Genomic DNA, 18696 nt, shown 5'->3' with positions numbered 1-18696 from the left:
CCAGGGGTGACTGTATTTTCTTAATTCCCTTTTTAGATTGTTCATTATTAATGTATAAAAATGCAACTGATTTTTGTGTTGCCTTTGTATCCTGCTACTTTGCTGAATTCATTTATTAGTTCTAACAATTTTTTTTTGTGTGTGTAATCTTTAGGGATTTCTACATATAAGATTTGTGAACAGAGATAATTTTGCTTCTTCCTTTCAAATTTGGATGCTTGGTAATTTTTTTCTTGCCTAGTTATTCTGGCTATAACTTCCACTGCAATGTTGAGTAGAAGTGCAAAAGCAATCATCCTTGCCTTGTTCCTGATCTTAGAGGAAAAGCTTTTCTTTTTCATCATTGAGTATGATGTTTGCTGTGGGTTTTTCATATATGGATTTTATATTGAGGCAGTTTCCTTCTATTCCTAGTTTTTTGAGTATTCTTATCATAAAAGGGTGTTGAATTTTGTCAAATGCTTTTCTGCATCAGTTGAGATGATCATTTTTTCCCCTTCATTCTGTTAATGTGGTACATTACATTAATTGACATTTGTATGTTGAACCATCCTTGCATTCTAGCAATAAATCTCACTTGGTCATGTGTGTCATCATTTTAACAAATTGCTGAATTTGTTTTGTTAGTATTTTGTTGAGGATTTTTGCCTTAATATTCATATGGGATAATGGTCTGTAGTTTTCTTGTAGTGTCTTTGGCTATGCTATCAGGGTAATGCTGGCCTCATAGAATGAGTCCAAGGAAGTGTTCCTTCCTCTTTGATTTTTTGGAAAAGTTTGAGGATTGGCGTTAGTTCTTTAAATATTTGGTAGAATTCACCAGTGAAGCCATCAGGTCCTGGCCTTTTCTTTGTTGGGAGATTTTTGATTACTGACTCAATCTTTTTACTAGTTATAGGTCTATTCAGATCTTCTATTTCTTCATGATTTAATCTTGGTAGGTTTTGTGTTTCTAGGGATTTGTCCATTTCACCTAGATTAGCTGATTTGTTGGTTTACAATTGTTCCTATTACTATCTTATAATTATTTTTATTTCTGTAGAATTGGTAATGATAACCCGATTTTCATTTCTGATTGTCATGATTTGAATTTTCTCTTTCTTAGTCCACCTGGCAAAAAGTTTGCCAAATTTTGTCTTTTCAAGGACAAACTTTTGTTTTCATTGATTTTCTCTATTTCTTCTCTATCCTGTGTTTTGTTGATCTCTGCTGTAATCTATCTTTCTCTCTCTCTCTTTCTTTTTCTTTCTGTTCATGTATTCTTTTTCTAGTTTCTTAAGATGTAAAGTTAGATTGTTGATTTGAGATCTTTCTTGTTTTTTAATGGAAGCATTTACAGCTATACATTTCCCCCTCAGCATTGCTTTCCCTGTGTCTCATAATTTGGGGTGTGTTGTTTTCATTTTCACTTGTCTCTAATCATTGTCTAACTTCTCAAAGTGTGATTTCTTCTGCGATCCATTGGTTGTTTAGCCCCCTCCTCCTTTTACAGAGGAGGAAACTGAGGCCTGGGGAGGTGAAGTGATTTGGCTGAGGTTGCTTAGCTGGACCCAACTCTTCTGGGCTCCAGGGACAGTGCTCAGGGCAGCAGGCCTGGGCTGAGCACACAGGTCCAGTGTGAGTCCCTCAGAGTCAGACCACATAGAATGCAGTGCAGCTGCAAGCAAGGAATGCTCATAAACAAACAGAACAGAAACCATCTTCCAGCACCCAGGCCTCCCCCAGCTGATTGGGATCTGTCTTCTTGCCATTGCCCCTCTCCCAACTTTTATTTTAAATTGGAGCAGTTTCTGCAGAAGAAAGTCTTAAATGCATAGATACCGAACTTAAAGAGCAGGTAAATGAAGCTCAGATCAGGGTCTGGGGGCTGCATCCCCACACCTGTCTGTGGCAGACATGGCTGGCCGAGGCCAGCACTTACTCCCTCTGCACATGTCCTCTAAACTCCTCTCAACACCGGGGGCCAGGCAGCCTCACCAAGGCAGCCGAGGGGACACCTCCTGGCCAACAGCCCCAGAGGGACCCCTTCATGCACTGAGCATTATTTAAGCTGGGGAGGACCCCTAGTACCTCTGAAGGCTTGCACATCTAGCCACACAGACTGAGGCTGGGAGGATGAAAGGGCAGGACTCCCAGAAACTGGGTTTGTGGGGACCAGGCTCCCATGAGCTGCCGTGCGGGTGGGGATGGGAACATGGGTTTTGATGGGCATCTCACTGCTCAGGACGGCCTACCCGGCTCCCTCTCTCCTTGGGGTGGAGGAAGGCAGCTCCCTGGGTCCCCCACCCCTGCTTGCCCAGGCCCAGGTCAGGAGTGGGGCGGCACCTGCAGCTGGTCTAGGGCCAAGTGCACCAACGCCCGTCCACACAGTGCCTGCACGTTCCCCGGCTCAGCCCGCAGCACTGCGTTGAAGTCGAACATGGCTGTCTTCTTCTGGCCCAGGAACCCGTAGCAGCGGGCTCGGGCAAGGAGGGACTCACTTGCCTGGCTTCCTGTAGGAAGACGGCATGGGGTCAGGATGAGCCTATGCTGGGTCCCTCCCCCAACATCCCTCCTGCCCAGCCCAGGAAGGGCAGAGGGTGCATGAGCTTCAGGGCCTACTTTGGGGAGCTCACAGGCCACTGGGCACCAAGACGCACAGAGACAGTCAGGGTGGACTTGGGGGCATTGGCTGCAGGGCAAGAGCCCAGCCAGGACTGGGGACAGCTGGGGGGCTGCCGAGAGGAGGGGGCACTGCAGCTGCCTCTGAGGCTAGGCGAGGGCAGGGGGATGAGGGTACCACTACCATCAAGACGTGGAGACCGGTAGTGGCCCCGAGCGGCTGAGCGCACTGATATTTACTGCATACGAGACGAGCGGGGCAGGGTAAGGAGAGTGAATCTTCTAAGTGATGGACAAGGTGAAGCAAGTCACGTGATCACAGGACAGGGGGCCTTTCCCTCTTAGGCAGCTGAAGCAGAGATAGAAGACGGCATACGTCAGCGTTTTCTTCTATGAACTTATAAGATCAAAGACTTTAAGACTTTCACTGTGTCTTCTATCGCTATCTACTACGAACTTCAAAGAGGAACCAGGAGTACGGGAGGAACAGGAAAGTGGACAAGGAGCGTGACCATTGAAGCACCACAGGGAGGGGTTTAGGCCTCCGGATGACTGCGGGCAGGCCTGGATGATATCCAGCCTCCCACGAGAAGCTGGTGGAGCAGAGTGTTCCCTGACTCCTCCAAGGAAAGGAGACTCCCTTTCACGGTCTGCTAAGTAACGGGTGCCTTCCCAGGCACTGGGGTTACCGCTTGACCAGGGAGCCCTCAAGTGGCCCTTACGCGGGCGTGACAGAAGGCTCACCTCTTGCTTTCTATTCACTTCTCACAATGTCCCTTCAGCATCTGACCCTATACCCGCCGGTTATTACTAGATTATGTTAGTAATGCAACAGAGTAATATTAAAAGCTAATGATTAATAATGTTTATAATAATGATAATTGTTCGTGATCATCTCTATATCTAATTTGTATTATGACTATTCTTATTCTATTTTCTTTATTATACTGAAACAGTTTGTGCCTTCAGTCTCTTGCCTCGGCACCTAGGTAATCTTTAGCCCACAACCCCTTGCCAAAGAGGCTGTCATTACTGCACCCTTTCTGGGTGTCGTCCGGTGACGGACATGGGACAACATGCCAGGCTGCTCTGGGCTGCTCTGGGCTGCTCTGGGCCTCTCTGGGCTGCTCTGGGCCACTCCGGGCCGCTCTGGGCTGCTCTGAGCTGCGTGCCTTCCCGCCGACGCGTGCAGGGCATGCTCTCTGTGCCAGGTACTGTCCCAGAATGAGCCCTCTGAATCCCCACTTCCACCCGACATGGGCTACTCTGCCATCCCCCTTTGAGAGAGGAGGGTGAGGGGTGCTCACTAAGTGCATGGCCAGATTCCATGTGGCAGCCTGATCTAGGTCCAGGCTCTCACACTCCCTGTACCCCAGGAGATCCCTGCAAGTCCTGGGAAACATCGCCTTCCCTCTAGACACCTGGCCCACCAACCCCAGAAACAGCACTGACGCCAGGAAGCAGGCAGCACTCCCATGCTGGGTGTCCCAGGGTGGGGAGGCCAGGCGTGCACAGGAGGAGCCTCAGTCACTATTTCTAGGAAGGGCTGAGGGGAGCAGGGACCTCGCCTCCTTGTCATTAGCTAGGAAAGGGGCCCTTCTTCCCTCAGGGCTGGGGGTGCTGGGAGGGCAGCTCAGGCACCAGGCAGGGCACAGCTCAGGTCCCAGCTCAGGCCCCAGGTCTCAGAGACCGATCTCAGGCCTTGGTGTGCACCCACCTTGATGGTGAGATGCCCTCAGCAAGTGGCCCTTGCCCTGTCCACCCCGTGGGTGTTCCTGAGGCCCCTGCACCTGAGGAGCATGCGTGTCCCCACCAACCAGCATGGCAGAGACTCCCCATGTCCCCTGTGCCTGGCACAAGACTGGGCCCTGGGGCAGGTGGGCAGCTCCTACCTGCGGCAAAGATGGCCAGAGATAGGTAGGCGATGGCCTCCTTGGTGTGAACTCTGCCGTCGGCCCCGCCTGGCCGTGCCCGCAGGATGGCCAGGGCCCTGGCGTAGCAGTGGTCTTGAAGCAGCTGCCGGTCCTCGTGGCAGAAGACGTCCAGGGTGGGCTGGAGGCAGGTGGTGTCACCGGACTGGACCAGCTTCTTCACCAACTGCAAGGGTGCCACAGTCACTGCCCATGCCCTTGGGACCGATGCCCTGGAGCCCACCCTGTACTGACGCCCCTGGCGATTCCTCACCCCACCCTCTCTGCCCCAGGGTCCACCTGTGCCATCACCCTGATCCTCCCCTACTGCTGCCTCGCTGCCTCCACCAGCCCCGGGCTGTGTCCATGAGCCTGGGGGCTTCTGCCTGTCTGAGCACTAGGAGGTTGGCCGTGTGTTGTGGTGTGGCCGTTTGAGCCTTTGGGGGCAGTCTGTCTTCCCATAGGTGAGGGTCCCACAGCGGGCAGGGACTGTGTGTCCCCAGCTTGGTGCAGAGGAGTAGGCAGGGAGGGGAGCCACGAGCCCGCTCTGGGCTGCAGTCTGAGCTGCATCTGTCTGCTGATGGCATTGGTGGGCTGGGACTCTCAGGGTCCCCTAGGACTTCTCCATCCCATGGAGATGGGGACTCTGCCCCAGTGGGCGCTGGAGCAAGGTCCAAATGAGAAGCAGAGGAAGGGGCTTCTAGATCATGAAGGGTCAGCAGGCGCCAGGGAGTCCTTCAGACAACGCGGAGCAAAAGCCCAGCACGGCCAAGTAGGACCAGGTCCCTGGGCGAGGGGAGACCTCCACCCCACAACCTCCCCTCTCCGCCGCTCCATCCGAAGGAGGCCCAATGCTGCCCCCTGCTGGCTGCTGGTGGGCACACGGGTTCCCCAAGCTGAGCAAGAGGAGGCAGGTTCAGGGCATCCGAACCTGGGCAGGGCAAGGAGATCAGGACCCAAACCGGGCCCCAGGGGGAGGAAGACGCGACAAGGCCCTCACCCCAGGCCCCAAGACCTGAATCCCACCAGAGCGTAACCTTTAGACCCTGGTTCAAACAGGAACCCGGGATAGCACCTGAGGCAGGGGAGGGTCTGCCTTTCCTGGGAGCAGGGAGTCTTGGAGGCAGGAGGCGACCCACCCCGAGGCAGGGTTGCATCCAAGCCTGGTTTATGTGAGAGACTTGGAGAGAAGCTCGGCCTGCAGTCGGTTCCTGGCCCTTCTGCTTCGTAACCACCGTGGAAGCAAGTATGACAAAGCAGCTATGCATGCAGGGAAACTGCCAGCCCCGGGGACCTGCCCCAGCTGATTTCCATGACAACCCGTGGGACCGGGACCCAGATAAGGAGACTGAGGGTCAGATAGGTGAGGGCCTGCAGCAGGTGCAGAGCTGGGGCTGAATGCGGTCGCCTGGTCCAAAGCCCAGACTGCGGGGTCCAGCGCCAGGGCCACGGGAGGCCTGTGCCCTTTTCCCAGCTGGGCCTGTTTCCATCTGCCCTCTGTCACCCCCCAAGCCTCCTCACCTGGTTGGCGTCATAGAAGAAGCCCCTCCTCAGCTGCAGCAGGGCCAGTCGCGCCAGCACGGGGGCTGCCTGGGGCCTCCGGGAGAGGGCCACCAGCAGGGCCTTGTGGGTCTCCTCCAGGCGGCCCAGGCGGTACAGGGCATCAGCCGCCAGGAGGCGAGAGGCCTCGTCCTCCGAATCCAGCTCCATCAGCAGCGTGGCCAGCTGGTGCACGCCGCAGGCGTCCCTGTGTGGAGATCAGCTCAGGGGGGCCTGCCCCTTTTGACAACCCCTCCACCTGCCCAGGTGATTGGGCAGTGGGGAAATCTCGTCTCCATGCACCTGGCCTGGGCAGCTCCCTCTGGAGGGACCCTCATGCCACACCATCTCCAGAAGCCAAAGGTACCATTCCCAGCACGCGGCCCTCATGCTCTCCCTCGCCCTTCCCCCACCCCGTGGGTGGTGGGATTGAGATGGTATAGACAGGCAGTGGCAGGGCTGACCCTGTGTGGACCCTGCCTCAGTTTCCTTTTCTGCAAAAACACAGATGAACAATTTGGCCTTGCTGGGCTCAGGGGTGTGCGTGTAGGCAGAACAAGAAAACACACGGCTGCATGTGGCATGTTCCTGTGTCCACGTGGGAATGTTACTGAGTGCTCACTGGGAAATGGGGCCAGAGCCTCAAATTTGACAATTCCCAGAGAACAAATATAAATGCCATCACATAATGAAAGTTTCTCACCACCAGCAAATCAAAGCCGTGCAAATTAAACACCCGGAAGGCAGAGGAACTCTGTGTGTTGTGTGTGTGTGTTATGTACGTGTTGTGTGTTGTGTGTGTGTGTTGTGTATGGTGTGTGTGTGGTGTGTTGTGTGTGTGTTACGTATGTGTTGTGTGTGTGTTTGTTGTGTGTGTGTGTTGTGTGTGTGCCTTGGGGTGGAGGCTGACATCAAGGGTGCCCTCCAAGAACCGCCCCCACCCCCCGGACTCAGTGCCTTAACTCTGCTGAAACCCCTTCCTGCCACCTACCAGCAATTAACGAGGGAAGTCAAAGCAGCTAGGGATTCACTCACTGGGCTTTGGGCTGGCAAAGAATTTGCAAAATGAGCATCAAGGGTGAGTGGGGGATGGGCGGTGGCCAGATTGTGGTGGGAGGAGGGCAGCTCCTGAAGTCAAGGATCCTACAAGTGGCCGCGCTCCCTGACCCAGGAACTGCATGCCTATCTCCATCTTACGGAGAGAACATCCTGGAGACAGGACATTACCTACGAGGGATTACAGCTGAGAACAAAGGCCAGGCACGGTGGCTCACCTGGAATCCCAGCACTTTGGGAGGCCCAGGTGGGAGGATCACTTGAGGTCAGGAGTTCGAGACCAGCCTGGCCAACATGGTGAAACCCCATCCCACTAAAAATATAAAAATTAGCTGGGCGTGGTGATCCCAGCTACTTGGGACGCTGAGGCAGAAGAACGGCTTGAACCCAGGAGGCGGAGGTTGCAGCAAGCCAAGATCGCGCCATTGCACTCCAGCCTGGGCGGCAGAGTAAGACTCCATCTCAAATAACAAAAAACAAAACGAAACAAAACCAACCAACCCCAGGACTGCTGGAAGGAGTAGCGGCAGGGGCGCAGGTCGGGGCGGTGCTGCCGGAAACACATTTAGCCACAAAGGGAATTGTCATGACCTATTGAGTAAGAAAATTAGCATATGAATCGCATGTCCAGCACAGACTGGGTTTGGTGAGCTATTTTATATGCACCAAACGAAAGGCCTGGAAGGAAATGTGAGCCGCGGCTTTTAATTTTCCCTTTCCATTTCGGGACTGCGGCCCTGACGATGGAAGCCGCGGAGCTAGACCTGCCTCGGGTGATTTGGGAGGTCACCCGCCACTGCCTCCGTTCATTCCTTTGTAAAATAGGAGGAAACACATCCCTCGCTACCTCGAAGGAGACCCACGAGAAGCAGCAGCCCCAGCGCGCCCGGGCGGGTCCTCACCCCTCCTGCGTGGTGGGGCCGCCCGTCTCCGCGGCCTCCCTCCGGTCCTGCGCTCTGGACTGCCGGGCGCGTGGCGATCGCTGCAGCATCCCACGGGCCTCCTCCCGCAGCACCGCCAGCAGCAGCCCCCGCTGGTTCCAGGGCACGTAGGCCTTGGCGGCCAGCAGCGCCTCCTCGGGCCGCAGCCTGCAGGCGGTGACATAGTCCAGCGTGCCCAGGAACGCGCTGCCCGCCAGCACCCGCAGCAGCCCCCGGCCGCACAGTGCGCGCACACAGCCCCCCGGGTGCGGCGCCCCCTGCTCCACTACCGTCTGGAAGTCCTCCAGGGCGCGCCGCGAGTCCCCGGCGTGCAGCGCGCAGAAGCCGCGCAGAGCCAGGAGAGGCGCACGGTCCCCGGCAGGGTCCTCAGGGCGCGCGGGCCGCAGCAGGCGCTCGCACATGGCCCGGGCGCCCGCCGCGTCCCCCGCCAGCAGCAGGCACTCGGCGAGGCGGGCTCCCAGCGCGGGTCGCGCCCCTGGAGGCGCCAGGCGAAGCAGGACGCGGAGCGCGCGGGTTACCGGGGGCAGCAGCTCGCGGCCCGCATCCTCGCGGAGCTCAGGATGGTTCCGCACGGCTTCCTGGAAGCGAGCGAAGCCCACGTCCGCGGCCTCCTGCGCCTGAGCCCGGACGCGCTCCTGGTCCTGGACAGAGAACACGGCCTGGAACTGCCTCCGCGCCCCAGAGGGGCTCTCGCGGAAGGCCTCCTGCAGGTTCCAAAACACGTCCTGGGCCCGGCCGTCCAGGAAGAAGGCCGAGGCCGCGCGGGTGACCAGCAGGGCGGCCCGGCGCTCACCTGCGGAGAGAAACAGAGGCGTGGGTCCTGCCTGGGGGGCCGACTCCCCGGGGGTGCCACCTGCAAGTCCCCACCAGGTCCAGGGCTTGGACTCAGGAGACTGTGAGTCCTCCTGCCCGGGGCATCTCCCTCCAGTCTCCAGGTGGCCCTGGGTATGGCACCGCCGGGACACCAGCTGGCAGGAGGCCCGAGGCCCATGAGTGACGGGGCAGGTTGAGAACCGTGCTGGGCAAGCGGCGAGGGGGCAGCCGCCCTGCCTGCCAGCGACACTGTGCTCTCAGGGTGGGTTCAGAGACACTCCCACCGCTCAGTGCAAACCAAATTCAGTGACAACGCCTTTCCCTTGCCTGACATTTAAATAATGGGTTTTAGGATTGAGTTTCCTCCTCTGGGAATCACTGCCCCTCCACTCCCAGGGCAGAGCTGAGGCTCCAACTCTATGAGCTTTGCAGCGGCCATTTATTCCTGGGCGCCTTTGTTTCTTGCCTTCTTTGGGCCAAGTGGGGACCCAGCCCTTCCCTCTGTGAAGCAGAGCTCTTCCCTCAGGTCTAGGACCGGAGGTGCACGCCCTGCCGCTTACTGAGGGTGGACCTGGGCATTTACGGAGTCTCCTGCGTCTGTTCCCCGGTCTGCACTATAATGGGTTATAATGATCCACGCTCGCAGGGTGTGAGGATTAAACGGATCTACCTACATCCAGTGCCTGGAAGGGGCCTGGTGCATCGTGTGAGTCAGTGAGGTCAGGGGCAGCATCCCCACCCCCACTCCCCCAGCACCCTCCCCGCGCACCTGCCCGCCACCCCAGTGTGTCTGAGCAAACGTGAATGGGGCTTTCTGACTGGTAAGGGAAGTGTAGCCACCCCATCCCAAAAAAGGCCCCAGGCAGAGTGCACATGCCACTGAGAGAGGCGGGGAACACTCCGTGCTGGGCGGGCTTCAGGTCATGGCCCTTATTTTTACAGGTTATGAAGATGCTGCAGGGGAGGGACGTTCTCAGGGTCCATCCCAGACCTCTGAACCTCTGCTTCAGTGCTTTTTGCACTGACTCCTTCAGAATTTTCAAACAGCTTTTCCTTATAACCCCATTCAATAGCAACAACAGCAACAATCTGTTGCATTCAAACAGGACTCTGGAGAGGGCAAAATACCACATAGGGCGCAGAAGCAAAGCCGCTGAGGTCACTGCCCTGCTGCCCTTGTGGTAAGCGCCGAGTCCAGCACAGAAGGTGTCTCGCGCCCTGAGACTAGCCACGCAAGCAGCCACAAGGTCACACTGTCTAGTTCTGGTGGCCAAAGTAAAAGACACTTTGAGCCTTTCCTGTCAGCTACTGACCCTTGAACACAACATTACCCCTGATTTTTGTGCTAGTTCATGGATCCGAGGGAGCTGCAGCCAGGGGAGAACCCTTGGGGCCTGGGGGTGATGGGGGGGCTGTTATTTATGTTCCCACGTGAAAGGGTGGTCTCTCCTCTCTCCGAGATTCCAGTTACACACACGAGACTTTGATATTGTCTGTAGGTCACCCAGCCTCTGTTCATTTTTCCTCTGTTCTTCATATGGAGTAATTTCTGTTCTGTCTTCAAGTTCACCGACCCTTCTGCTGTCTCTAATATTTTCATTTCAGTTATTGCACTGTTCAACTCTAGACTTGCCATATGCTTTTTTTTTTTTTTTTTAAAGACAGGGTCTTGCTCCATCACCCAGGCTGGAGTGCAGTGGTGTAAACACGGCTCACTGTAACCTTCACCTCCTGGGTTCAGCCTCCTGTGTAGTTGGGACTACAGGCATGCACCACCATACCCAGCTAACTTTTGGATGTTTTGTAGAGTTGGGGGTCTCACTTTGTCACCCAGGGTGGTCTTGAACTCCTGGGCCCGGGTGATCCTCCCGCCTCAGCCTCCCAAAGTACTGGTTCCTTTATATAATTTCCATTTATCTATGAAGATTCCACATCAGTTCCATCATTACGTCCACATTTTCCTGAAGTCAGTTTTTAGGGATTTCTTTTTCTCCTGACTGTAGCTCATATTTTATTTTCCTGTCTCTTTGCGTGAATAGTAGTTTCTTCCCACACACCAGGCATGATGGACACTTTGTGGAGACTCTGGATTCAGTTACATTCCTCTAAAGAGAGCTGAGTTTTGTTTTAGTAGCAGTGAAATTGGCTGGGTTTAAACTCCAAATTCTATTGCTTTTTGGTGGACAGAGCTGAAGTCTCCATTTAGCTTATGCAGCTTCCAGTGCCTGTTCTTTCAGCCCAGCTAGCCTTTACCTCTGTATGTGCAGTTCTGTAGGCTGGAGATTTCAGTAGATTTAATACACAGATTTGGGGCTGCACCCCCTCTGTGGCTCCCTCCTTTTCAAGATTCTTCATCTAACTTTCCATCCATTTTTCTCAGCCCGGAACTGTCCTATGCTACCTCAAGCCAGGAGAACTTCAGCATCTGCTGAACAATGACTCATAGATTGAGGAGCCCCCTTAGGTGAAGAGCTGCAGGGTGCACATCTCACCTCACACAATACCATTGTTCAAGGGTCAACTACTAGTTTCTGCCTGCATGTGGTTACTAATCCATGCCTTCAAATAGTCACTTTTTATATTTTGTCCAGCTTTTATAATCGTTATCTGTGGGACATGTAGGCAAGCTATTCCACAGCGACTCGAAGCCAACTTGCAGCCAGATCTTCTATTGTTAGATAGACAATTTTTGACTGGCTGAGAGGAATGTAAATGCTATCACATTATTGTTTTAATTTCTATTTTCCTGATGACTAGTGAGGTTTACTTATTAATTTTTTTCCCCAATCTGGTGGGTGGAAAATGGTTTCTCATTGTTTTAATTTTGCATTTGTCTCATTACTATGATGCTGAATATTGTTCACATGTTTTATTAGCCATCTGTGTTTCCTCTTTTGGGGAATGCTTTTGCCAAGTCTTGTATTGAATTTTTTTTTCTTATTGATATGTAGGAGTTCTTCAAATACTCTGCATACTAATTTATTTGCTCATTGTATATTTTGCAAGCATTTTTCTCCTTTTGTGGATCGTCTTTTTATTTTCTATAGTTATGGGCAAAATAGAGGTTTTAAATTTTAGTTTAATCGGATGTATTAAATTTTTCTTTATTGATTCCCTGTTTTGTATCTTAAGAAGCCCACCTGTACATAGAAATCTTAATGACATTCTCAGATATTTTGTTTTAGAAACTGTAAAATGCAGCAGTTTCCACCTGGGATTCACTTTTTTGCAAGGTGAGAGGTAGGAAATCAGTACCCTCCATTGAATAATGCTCCTTTTCTTTCCCTATAGATTTGCAACACTCATCTGTCACCTGTTAAGTTTTAGATCGATGTGGGTCCACTTCTGAGCTCTCTAATTCATTTTATTGGTCTTTCTATCTATCCCTGAAGTCAATAAACTTCCATATTGATTAGTATAGCTTCGTATTAACTGGTAGAGCAAATCCTCCTACTGCCACCTCTTCTTTCTCCATCTTCTGCTTCTCCTTCTCCTCTTCTCCCCCTTCCCACCTTCCCACTCCCCTACCTCTCCCTTCCCCTCCTCCTCCTCCTTCTTCTTCTGTGGACAGTGAATATCTCTCCATTTATATAGATATTCTTTCTTTTCTGATACAATGTCTTGCTGTTGCCCAGGCTGGCATGCAGTGGTGTGATTATAGCTCACTGCAGCCTTCATCTCCCAAGCTTAAGAGATCCTCCCATGTCAGTCTGCTAAGTAGCTGGGATCACAGGTTTGCACCACTTGCCTGGATAAGTTTTTTTGTATTTTTAAAATTTTTTGTAGAGACCAGTTCCCACTATGTTGCCCAGGCTGGTGTCAGACTTCTGAGCTTAAGGGATCCTCCTGTTTCAGCCTCCAAAAGTGCTGGGATTACAGGAATGAGCCACTGAGGCATGGCTATAGGTATTCTTTATTATCTTTTAATAAAGTTTTATACTTTTTCCATAAAGTCATGTGACTCTTAGAACTTAATCATTTTCTGTCCCTGTGGTAAATGGTATATTTTAAAACCACAGAGCATCTATTTGTTGCTGGTATTTATAAATATAAATAATGTTTTGCATATTTTGTTAAATTTTGCTACTATGTCTAATACCTTTTTGTTGCTTCTTTTGGAATTTCTATATACATAGCTAATCATATTGCCTGGAATAATGATAACTTTGTGACTTCCTTTCTGGTCTTACATGTTCTGTCTTGTTTTCTTACCTTATTGCATTGGCTAGGATCTCTAGCACAATGATGAGTAACTGGGAGAGTGCACAGCCTCCTCATAATTGATTTTAAATGGAAGGCTTCTGAATTGTCACCATCGAGTATGATATTTATGGTGGGTTTAGGATAGATATTATCTTTTTCAATTAAGTAAGTTTTCTTCTGTTTCTTGATTGTTAAAATTCTGGGAATGTTAAATATTATAAAACAGTTTTTCTGAATCTACTGCAATGATAATATGTTCTTCTTTATTCCATTAATTATTAATGTAGTGAATTATCTAATTCTGGAAACATAAAATTTTAAATTCTATATTATAATATTTGACCAAATGTTGCCTAAAATGCATCAAAACTGATGTTTTGACCTAGTCAGCAGTTATTTCAGCTAACTATTGCTGCATAACCATCCACTGTAAAACTTAGTGGCTTAAAACAACAGTCAAGCCTGGGCAACATAGCGAGACCCCATCTCTACAAAAAAAAAAAAAATTAGCCAGTTGTGGTGGTATGTACCTATAGTCCCAGCTACTTGGGAGGCTGAGGCAGGAGGACTGCTTGAGCCTGGGAGATTGAGTGCAGTGAGCCATGATTGCACCACTGCACTTCAGCCTGGGAGACAGAGCGAGACCCTGTCTCAAAAAGGAAAATCCAACCATTTATATTTGCCCATAATTATTCCTCAGTTTGGGCTGGGCTAAGCTGGACAGTTCTTCTGTTGGTCTTACCAGGGGTCACTCAGGTGGCTGCAGCCATTTAGTGGCTTTACCGGACAAGAGAATCTAAGGTGGCCTCGCTCATGTGTCCGGGGCCTTGGTGATGGATGTCAGCTGAGCCTCTGTCTGTGTGTTCTCTCACTGGTCATGATTCCAGCTTCCTTACATGGCCCTGGGAGCATTCCAAGGTGAAGGTGGAAGCTGTGGGGCCTCTGAGGCTTGGGCTCCAGAAGCACAAGCCATCAGTTCCACCATATTCTACTGGTCCCAGCAAGGCAAAGGCCATGTCAGATTCTGTGTGGAGAACAGACCCTGCGTCTTGCTGGGAGGAATGCAGGAATCACAGCTATGCTTTGTCACCTTTCCTAGCAGCTCTTAATGAAGAACCTTGAACAAGTCAAAAGTGGTCGTCCCAGTCCTTTGGGAAGACAAGCATGTAGGGAGCTATGGTACCTGGATGCTTACTTAGCAGCTACCTTGAGTGAAAGTGGTATTTATTCTGTATCTTGTCCTCATACATAGTGTGTCCCTGCATGTCTACTTACTAAAGAGGGCAAAGAAAGTTCCCAGATTATAGAAGGGTTTTGCTACAGTTTGAGTGTTTGTCCCCTCCAAAACTCATGCTGAAACTTAACTGTCATTGTAATGGTATTGACAGGTCAGATCTTTGAAGATGATTAGGCCAGGAGGGCTCTGTCTTCTGGGTGGGATTAATGCAAGTTCAGCCCCTTTCGCCTCTTTGCTCTTCTGTCTTGTGCCAAGTGAGGATGCAGCATTCAAGGCGCCATCTTGGAATCCGAATCCCCAAGCCTCTTGGGGCCTTGGTCTTGGGTTTCCAGCATCCAGAACTGGAGCTCATTCATTTCTACTCATTATGGATCACCCAGCCCATGGCATTCTGTCACAGCAGTACAAATGGAGCGACTGGTTTGTGCAATGTTTCCAAGGACTTTGGAAAGTAACCTCCAGATGGAAGGTCATTTGTTGCAGGAAACTACATTTTAAAAAGTCTGTTATAGGAAAATTCATTTCTTCTCTTCTCATCATAAGCCATGCTTGTGCTGGTGGTGGCGATGTGGGGAGTCCCTTGACCTAAGTGACTTGGGTCTAATGGATGCACAATTCTTAGGGCAGGTGTTCCCTGTACATGCCAGAGCCATGGCAGACACAGATGAGCTTCTGGTGGCCTTCCTGGAGGAGCTGGGTCTTCCCTCACATTCCCCAAGGCTGCAACCCTTGGGGGGTTCTGGATTTCTGCAGGGAGCTTTAGTGTGACCCCCACCCACACCCTTAATTCGTGCCCTGCCCCTGCATGATCATTAAAGTGGAAGGCCCCCTCCCTCCTGGGGCCCCCTTGCTGTGGGCATGATCCCCACTCACCGGCCCCTGAGTGCTTGTGCTCTGGGCACCCAGGGTCCCCTCCTTCCTCAGAAGCTCAGGATTCGGTGTGACTTTGTTGATCATTTTCTGGTAATGCTCAACATATTTGAGCATATTTCCAGAAACAAATTTTCCCGCTCACTTTGCAGCTCTCTCTAACTGGTTCCTGCCCCACCCTCTCGTTGGGGTCACCAAGAACCTTGGCACCACATGCCCAACGCATGCTCCTTGTCCTCTCCTTATGGACGTTGTGGCCACTCTCAGTGCTGTCCACCTGTCTTTATCTTGCAAACACCCTCCTCTTCTGGCCCTGATCTGTCACCCCACGGGCTCCGAATTTTCTTCCTTCTTCCTGCCTTCCTGGGCTGCTCCTCCCCGGAAGCACAGTATGGAGGGCGCTTAGGAGCACCCCAGGGGCCAAGTCCCAGCCGCCTCCACTCCGTGTGCCCTTGGCAGCCCCGTGTCACGTGGGGATGGTGGCTGCTCTGCAGGTTCCATGATTATGCATATCAAACCCATCAAATGGGGCCCACCCACAAGCTGTTCAGTAAATGGCAGCTAATACTGCCATCCTCACCTCCAGATGTCTGCTGGCCTGGGATGGGGGCTGGGGGCGTGGGGCACAAGGAAAGGGCAGGGCCTTGCAGGACACTCACGCCAGGGAGGTCCTGTCTGCTCCAGGACGCCTCGTGGCCCCACTTCCTGCCTCTATCAGGAGCCTTGACTTTCAATCTCTTATTCGTGCTGACTCTAAATCTCCCTTTCAAACTGAGCTCCTCTCACCTCAGGGCTCACCTGTCCGGCTGTCTAATGACATGAGGCTTGATGGGCTCAAAGGACTGTGTGTAAAGCACTAAGTAGGTGACATTATTCTGAGGGTTTGCTATGCGTGTTCACTGAATCCAAACAGCAGCCTTTTGGGGTGGGGATGCAGCCTCGTCTCAGGCACTCGTGGATCCAAGGGTGGCAGGGTGCTGGCAGTAGGCTGGGCTGTGGCCCCTGGTGCTCCTCCAGAAGGAAGAGGCAGTGAAGGGACCAGGCAGGAGCAGTGTCTCAAACTGGGAATGTCTAAACCTCTGACACCCCTTTTCCCATCCGCGCTTCCCTCCGCAGTTCAATTGCTCAAGATGAACTCAGAAAACCTTCCTGACCGTCCTTCTCTGTGCCTGTCTTTCCACCATTAAATCTCCCCACAATCTCGTCACTTCTAACTCTCAGACACATGGTTTCTCTGCAACCCTTTCTCCCTGATCTGAATTCCATCATCTCTCTCCTAAACCATTGTCCAAGCCTCCCAGCCTCTCAGCTTCCCAGCCTCTCAGCCTCCAAGCCTCCTAGCCTCCCAGCCTCCCAACCTCCCAGCCTTCCAGCAGGTCCTGTCCTTATTCTGGCTCCTCTGGCACATTCTGCACACAGCAGCCAGAGGAAAGTTTAAAAATGCAGATCAGACGCCGGGCACGGTGGTTCATGCCTGTAATTCCAGCACTTTGGGAGGCTGAGGCGGGTGGATCACCTGAGGTTAGGAATTCAAGACCAGCCTGGCCAACGTGGTGAAACTCCGTCTCTACTAAAAATACAAAAATTAGCCAGGCATGGTGGTGGGTGCCTGTAATCCCAGCTACATGGGAGGCTGAAGCAAGAGAATCTCTTGAACCCAGTGGGTGGAGGTTGCAGTGAGCCGAGATCGTGCCACTGCACTCCAGCCTGGGCAACAAGAACGAAACTCCGTCTCAAAAAAAAAAAAAAAAAAAATGCAGCTCAGAGCACCTCACTCCACAGCTCAGCCTCACGCACTGAGGGTAACATCCAAGGGCCTTGGGAGGCCAGCAGGATCTAGCCCCACAACTGCCATCTTCAGTCTCCCATCCCTTTTCCTCTTCCCTCCAACAGTCGCCCCGGCCCCCTCAGTGGCAGGGGCAGCCCAAGCTCTTGCTCCCCTAAGGACTTGGCACATTCGCTTCTGCTGCCTGGAACCCTCAGTCTCAGCCTAAATGACCCCTCTCCTGAGAAGCTTTCCCTGATTACCGGCTGGAGCAGTACCTTGCCCGTCCCATTTCTTAAAGCATGCATTTTGTTTGTGTCTTTGGGTGCTCCAAAGGGGCAGGGCTTGACTTTCTTGTCACTGAGGCACCCCAGCCCCAGCACAGCCTCACCCCATCACGGCAGGACATAACCATGTGGGGAGGGAGTGGTGGGGGCAGCTTTCACGCTGGCTCTGCAGGGGCCATGCCATCCTCCTACCTTGGGGTCCGCTGCCGGTGGGATGGGCCTCGAGGGCCCGGCTGCATGCTGCCAGGCAGTCCTCATACCTGCCGCTGTGGAGCAGAGCTTCAGGTGACAGGGTGTCACTCCGGGTGCCCCTGGGGTCCAGAGCCGCCAGGAGTCGCTGGCCACCGGTCTCCTGCTGGCCGGCACTGTGCTCAGCCTTCGGGTGCCCCGAGAGGTAGTCCTGGAGGGCGCTCAGCAGCGTGGGGAGGTAGGGCTGCTGGTGGGTGCGAATGAAAGCTACAGTCCGGTCGGCGCTGGAGGCGAAGGCCTGGAGATAGGCGGCCACACCATCCGCTCTCTGCACCCCGGACAGGACCCAGGCCAGGGCGCGGGTCAGCTGCAGCTCCAGGACTTGCTGTGTGTGAGAGTCCAGCAGGGCACTGCAGCGTTGCACCACTTCCTCGTGGCGCCCGCGGGCCAGCAGACCTGCCAGCAGGTGCAGGATGGCGGCGGGGTGGTCTGGGCAGAGGGCGCCGAGGAAGGCAGAGGCCAGCGACCCTGTCAGGGAGACCACTGCCATGCCGTCCCAGTGGATGGCGGGGATCTGGCTGTCCCCGCGGCACCAGGACTCCAGGGTGGCCACCACCGCCGTCCCTCGAGCCTGGGCCAGGGCAGTGCGCACGCTCTGCAGGGCCGAGGGGGCGTGGCAGCTGAATGCAGCCAGGTAGAAGGCGGTGGCCAGGGGCGGCTCCCCCAGCGCCAAGTGCTGCTCCCCCTCCCGGCAGAGGCAGGCCACGAGCTCCTGGGCCGACATCATGTCTGGGACCCCGACGGGCCCATGTCTGGTCCTCAGAGTACCTGGGGGTGGGGGAGTGTGGTGAGTGCACAGAGGGTGGCCAGTTCACCTGCCCTGTGGCCACCCGTGGCCAGCCTCAAGCCACCTCCACCCCTTCCCATTGACCCCAGGGTCAGTGCAGACCCCACTGGGTGAAAACTGGGGGGATCCTGGGCTGGTGGCATGGGGCCTACCAGGTGTCCCAGGCCGACTTCCAGCCCACTGTTCACCTCTGGGGCTTCAGCTTCCTCCTCTGCAGAATGAGACAGTGACCTCACCCAGCTCAGTTCCCTCTAAGAACATCTGACCCCTGAGTGCCCATGTCGGGAGGGTTACGGTGGCCTGAGGGGTCAGGGCCCAGCGATAGGACCCCCAGACCCACCCTCTGTCCCTCCCAACCCCCCTGAGACCCTCAGGAAGGCACACCCCCCGTCAGTCCAGGCAGCCCTCTCAGTGGGACGTAGGACCACACCCCTGCCC

At 53.3% G+C, this 18696-nt stretch overlaps 1 protein-coding gene across 1 annotated transcript in view; it reads right to left on the bottom strand.

Moving 5' to 3' along the window:
* Positions 1 to 18198, bottom strand: part of TTC34 (tetratricopeptide repeat domain 34) — a 39675-nt gene extending 21477 nt beyond the window's left edge. Inside the window, exons 1-5 of the mRNA XM_054443530.2 lie at positions 17415 to 18198; positions 8009 to 8840; positions 6033 to 6258; positions 4494 to 4698; positions 2326 to 2492 (exon numbers count right to left, since the gene is read on the bottom strand). Of these exons, the coding sequence (XP_054299505.1) occupies positions 2326 to 2492; positions 4494 to 4698; positions 6033 to 6258; positions 8009 to 8840; positions 17415 to 18198 (2214 nt within the window). The remainder of the gene's footprint in view (positions 1 to 2325; positions 2493 to 4493; positions 4699 to 6032; positions 6259 to 8008; positions 8841 to 17414) is intronic.
* Between the last annotated feature and the right edge of the window lie 498 nt (positions 18199 to 18696).

This window comes from Pongo pygmaeus, chromosome 1 (assembly GCF_028885625.2).
Source record: "Pongo pygmaeus isolate AG05252 chromosome 1, NHGRI_mPonPyg2-v2.0_pri, whole genome shotgun sequence".
In the NCBI taxonomy this organism is placed as follows: domain Eukaryota; kingdom Metazoa; phylum Chordata; class Mammalia; order Primates; family Hominidae; genus Pongo; species Pongo pygmaeus.
This window is presented reverse-complemented; position numbering and strand designations above follow the sequence as displayed.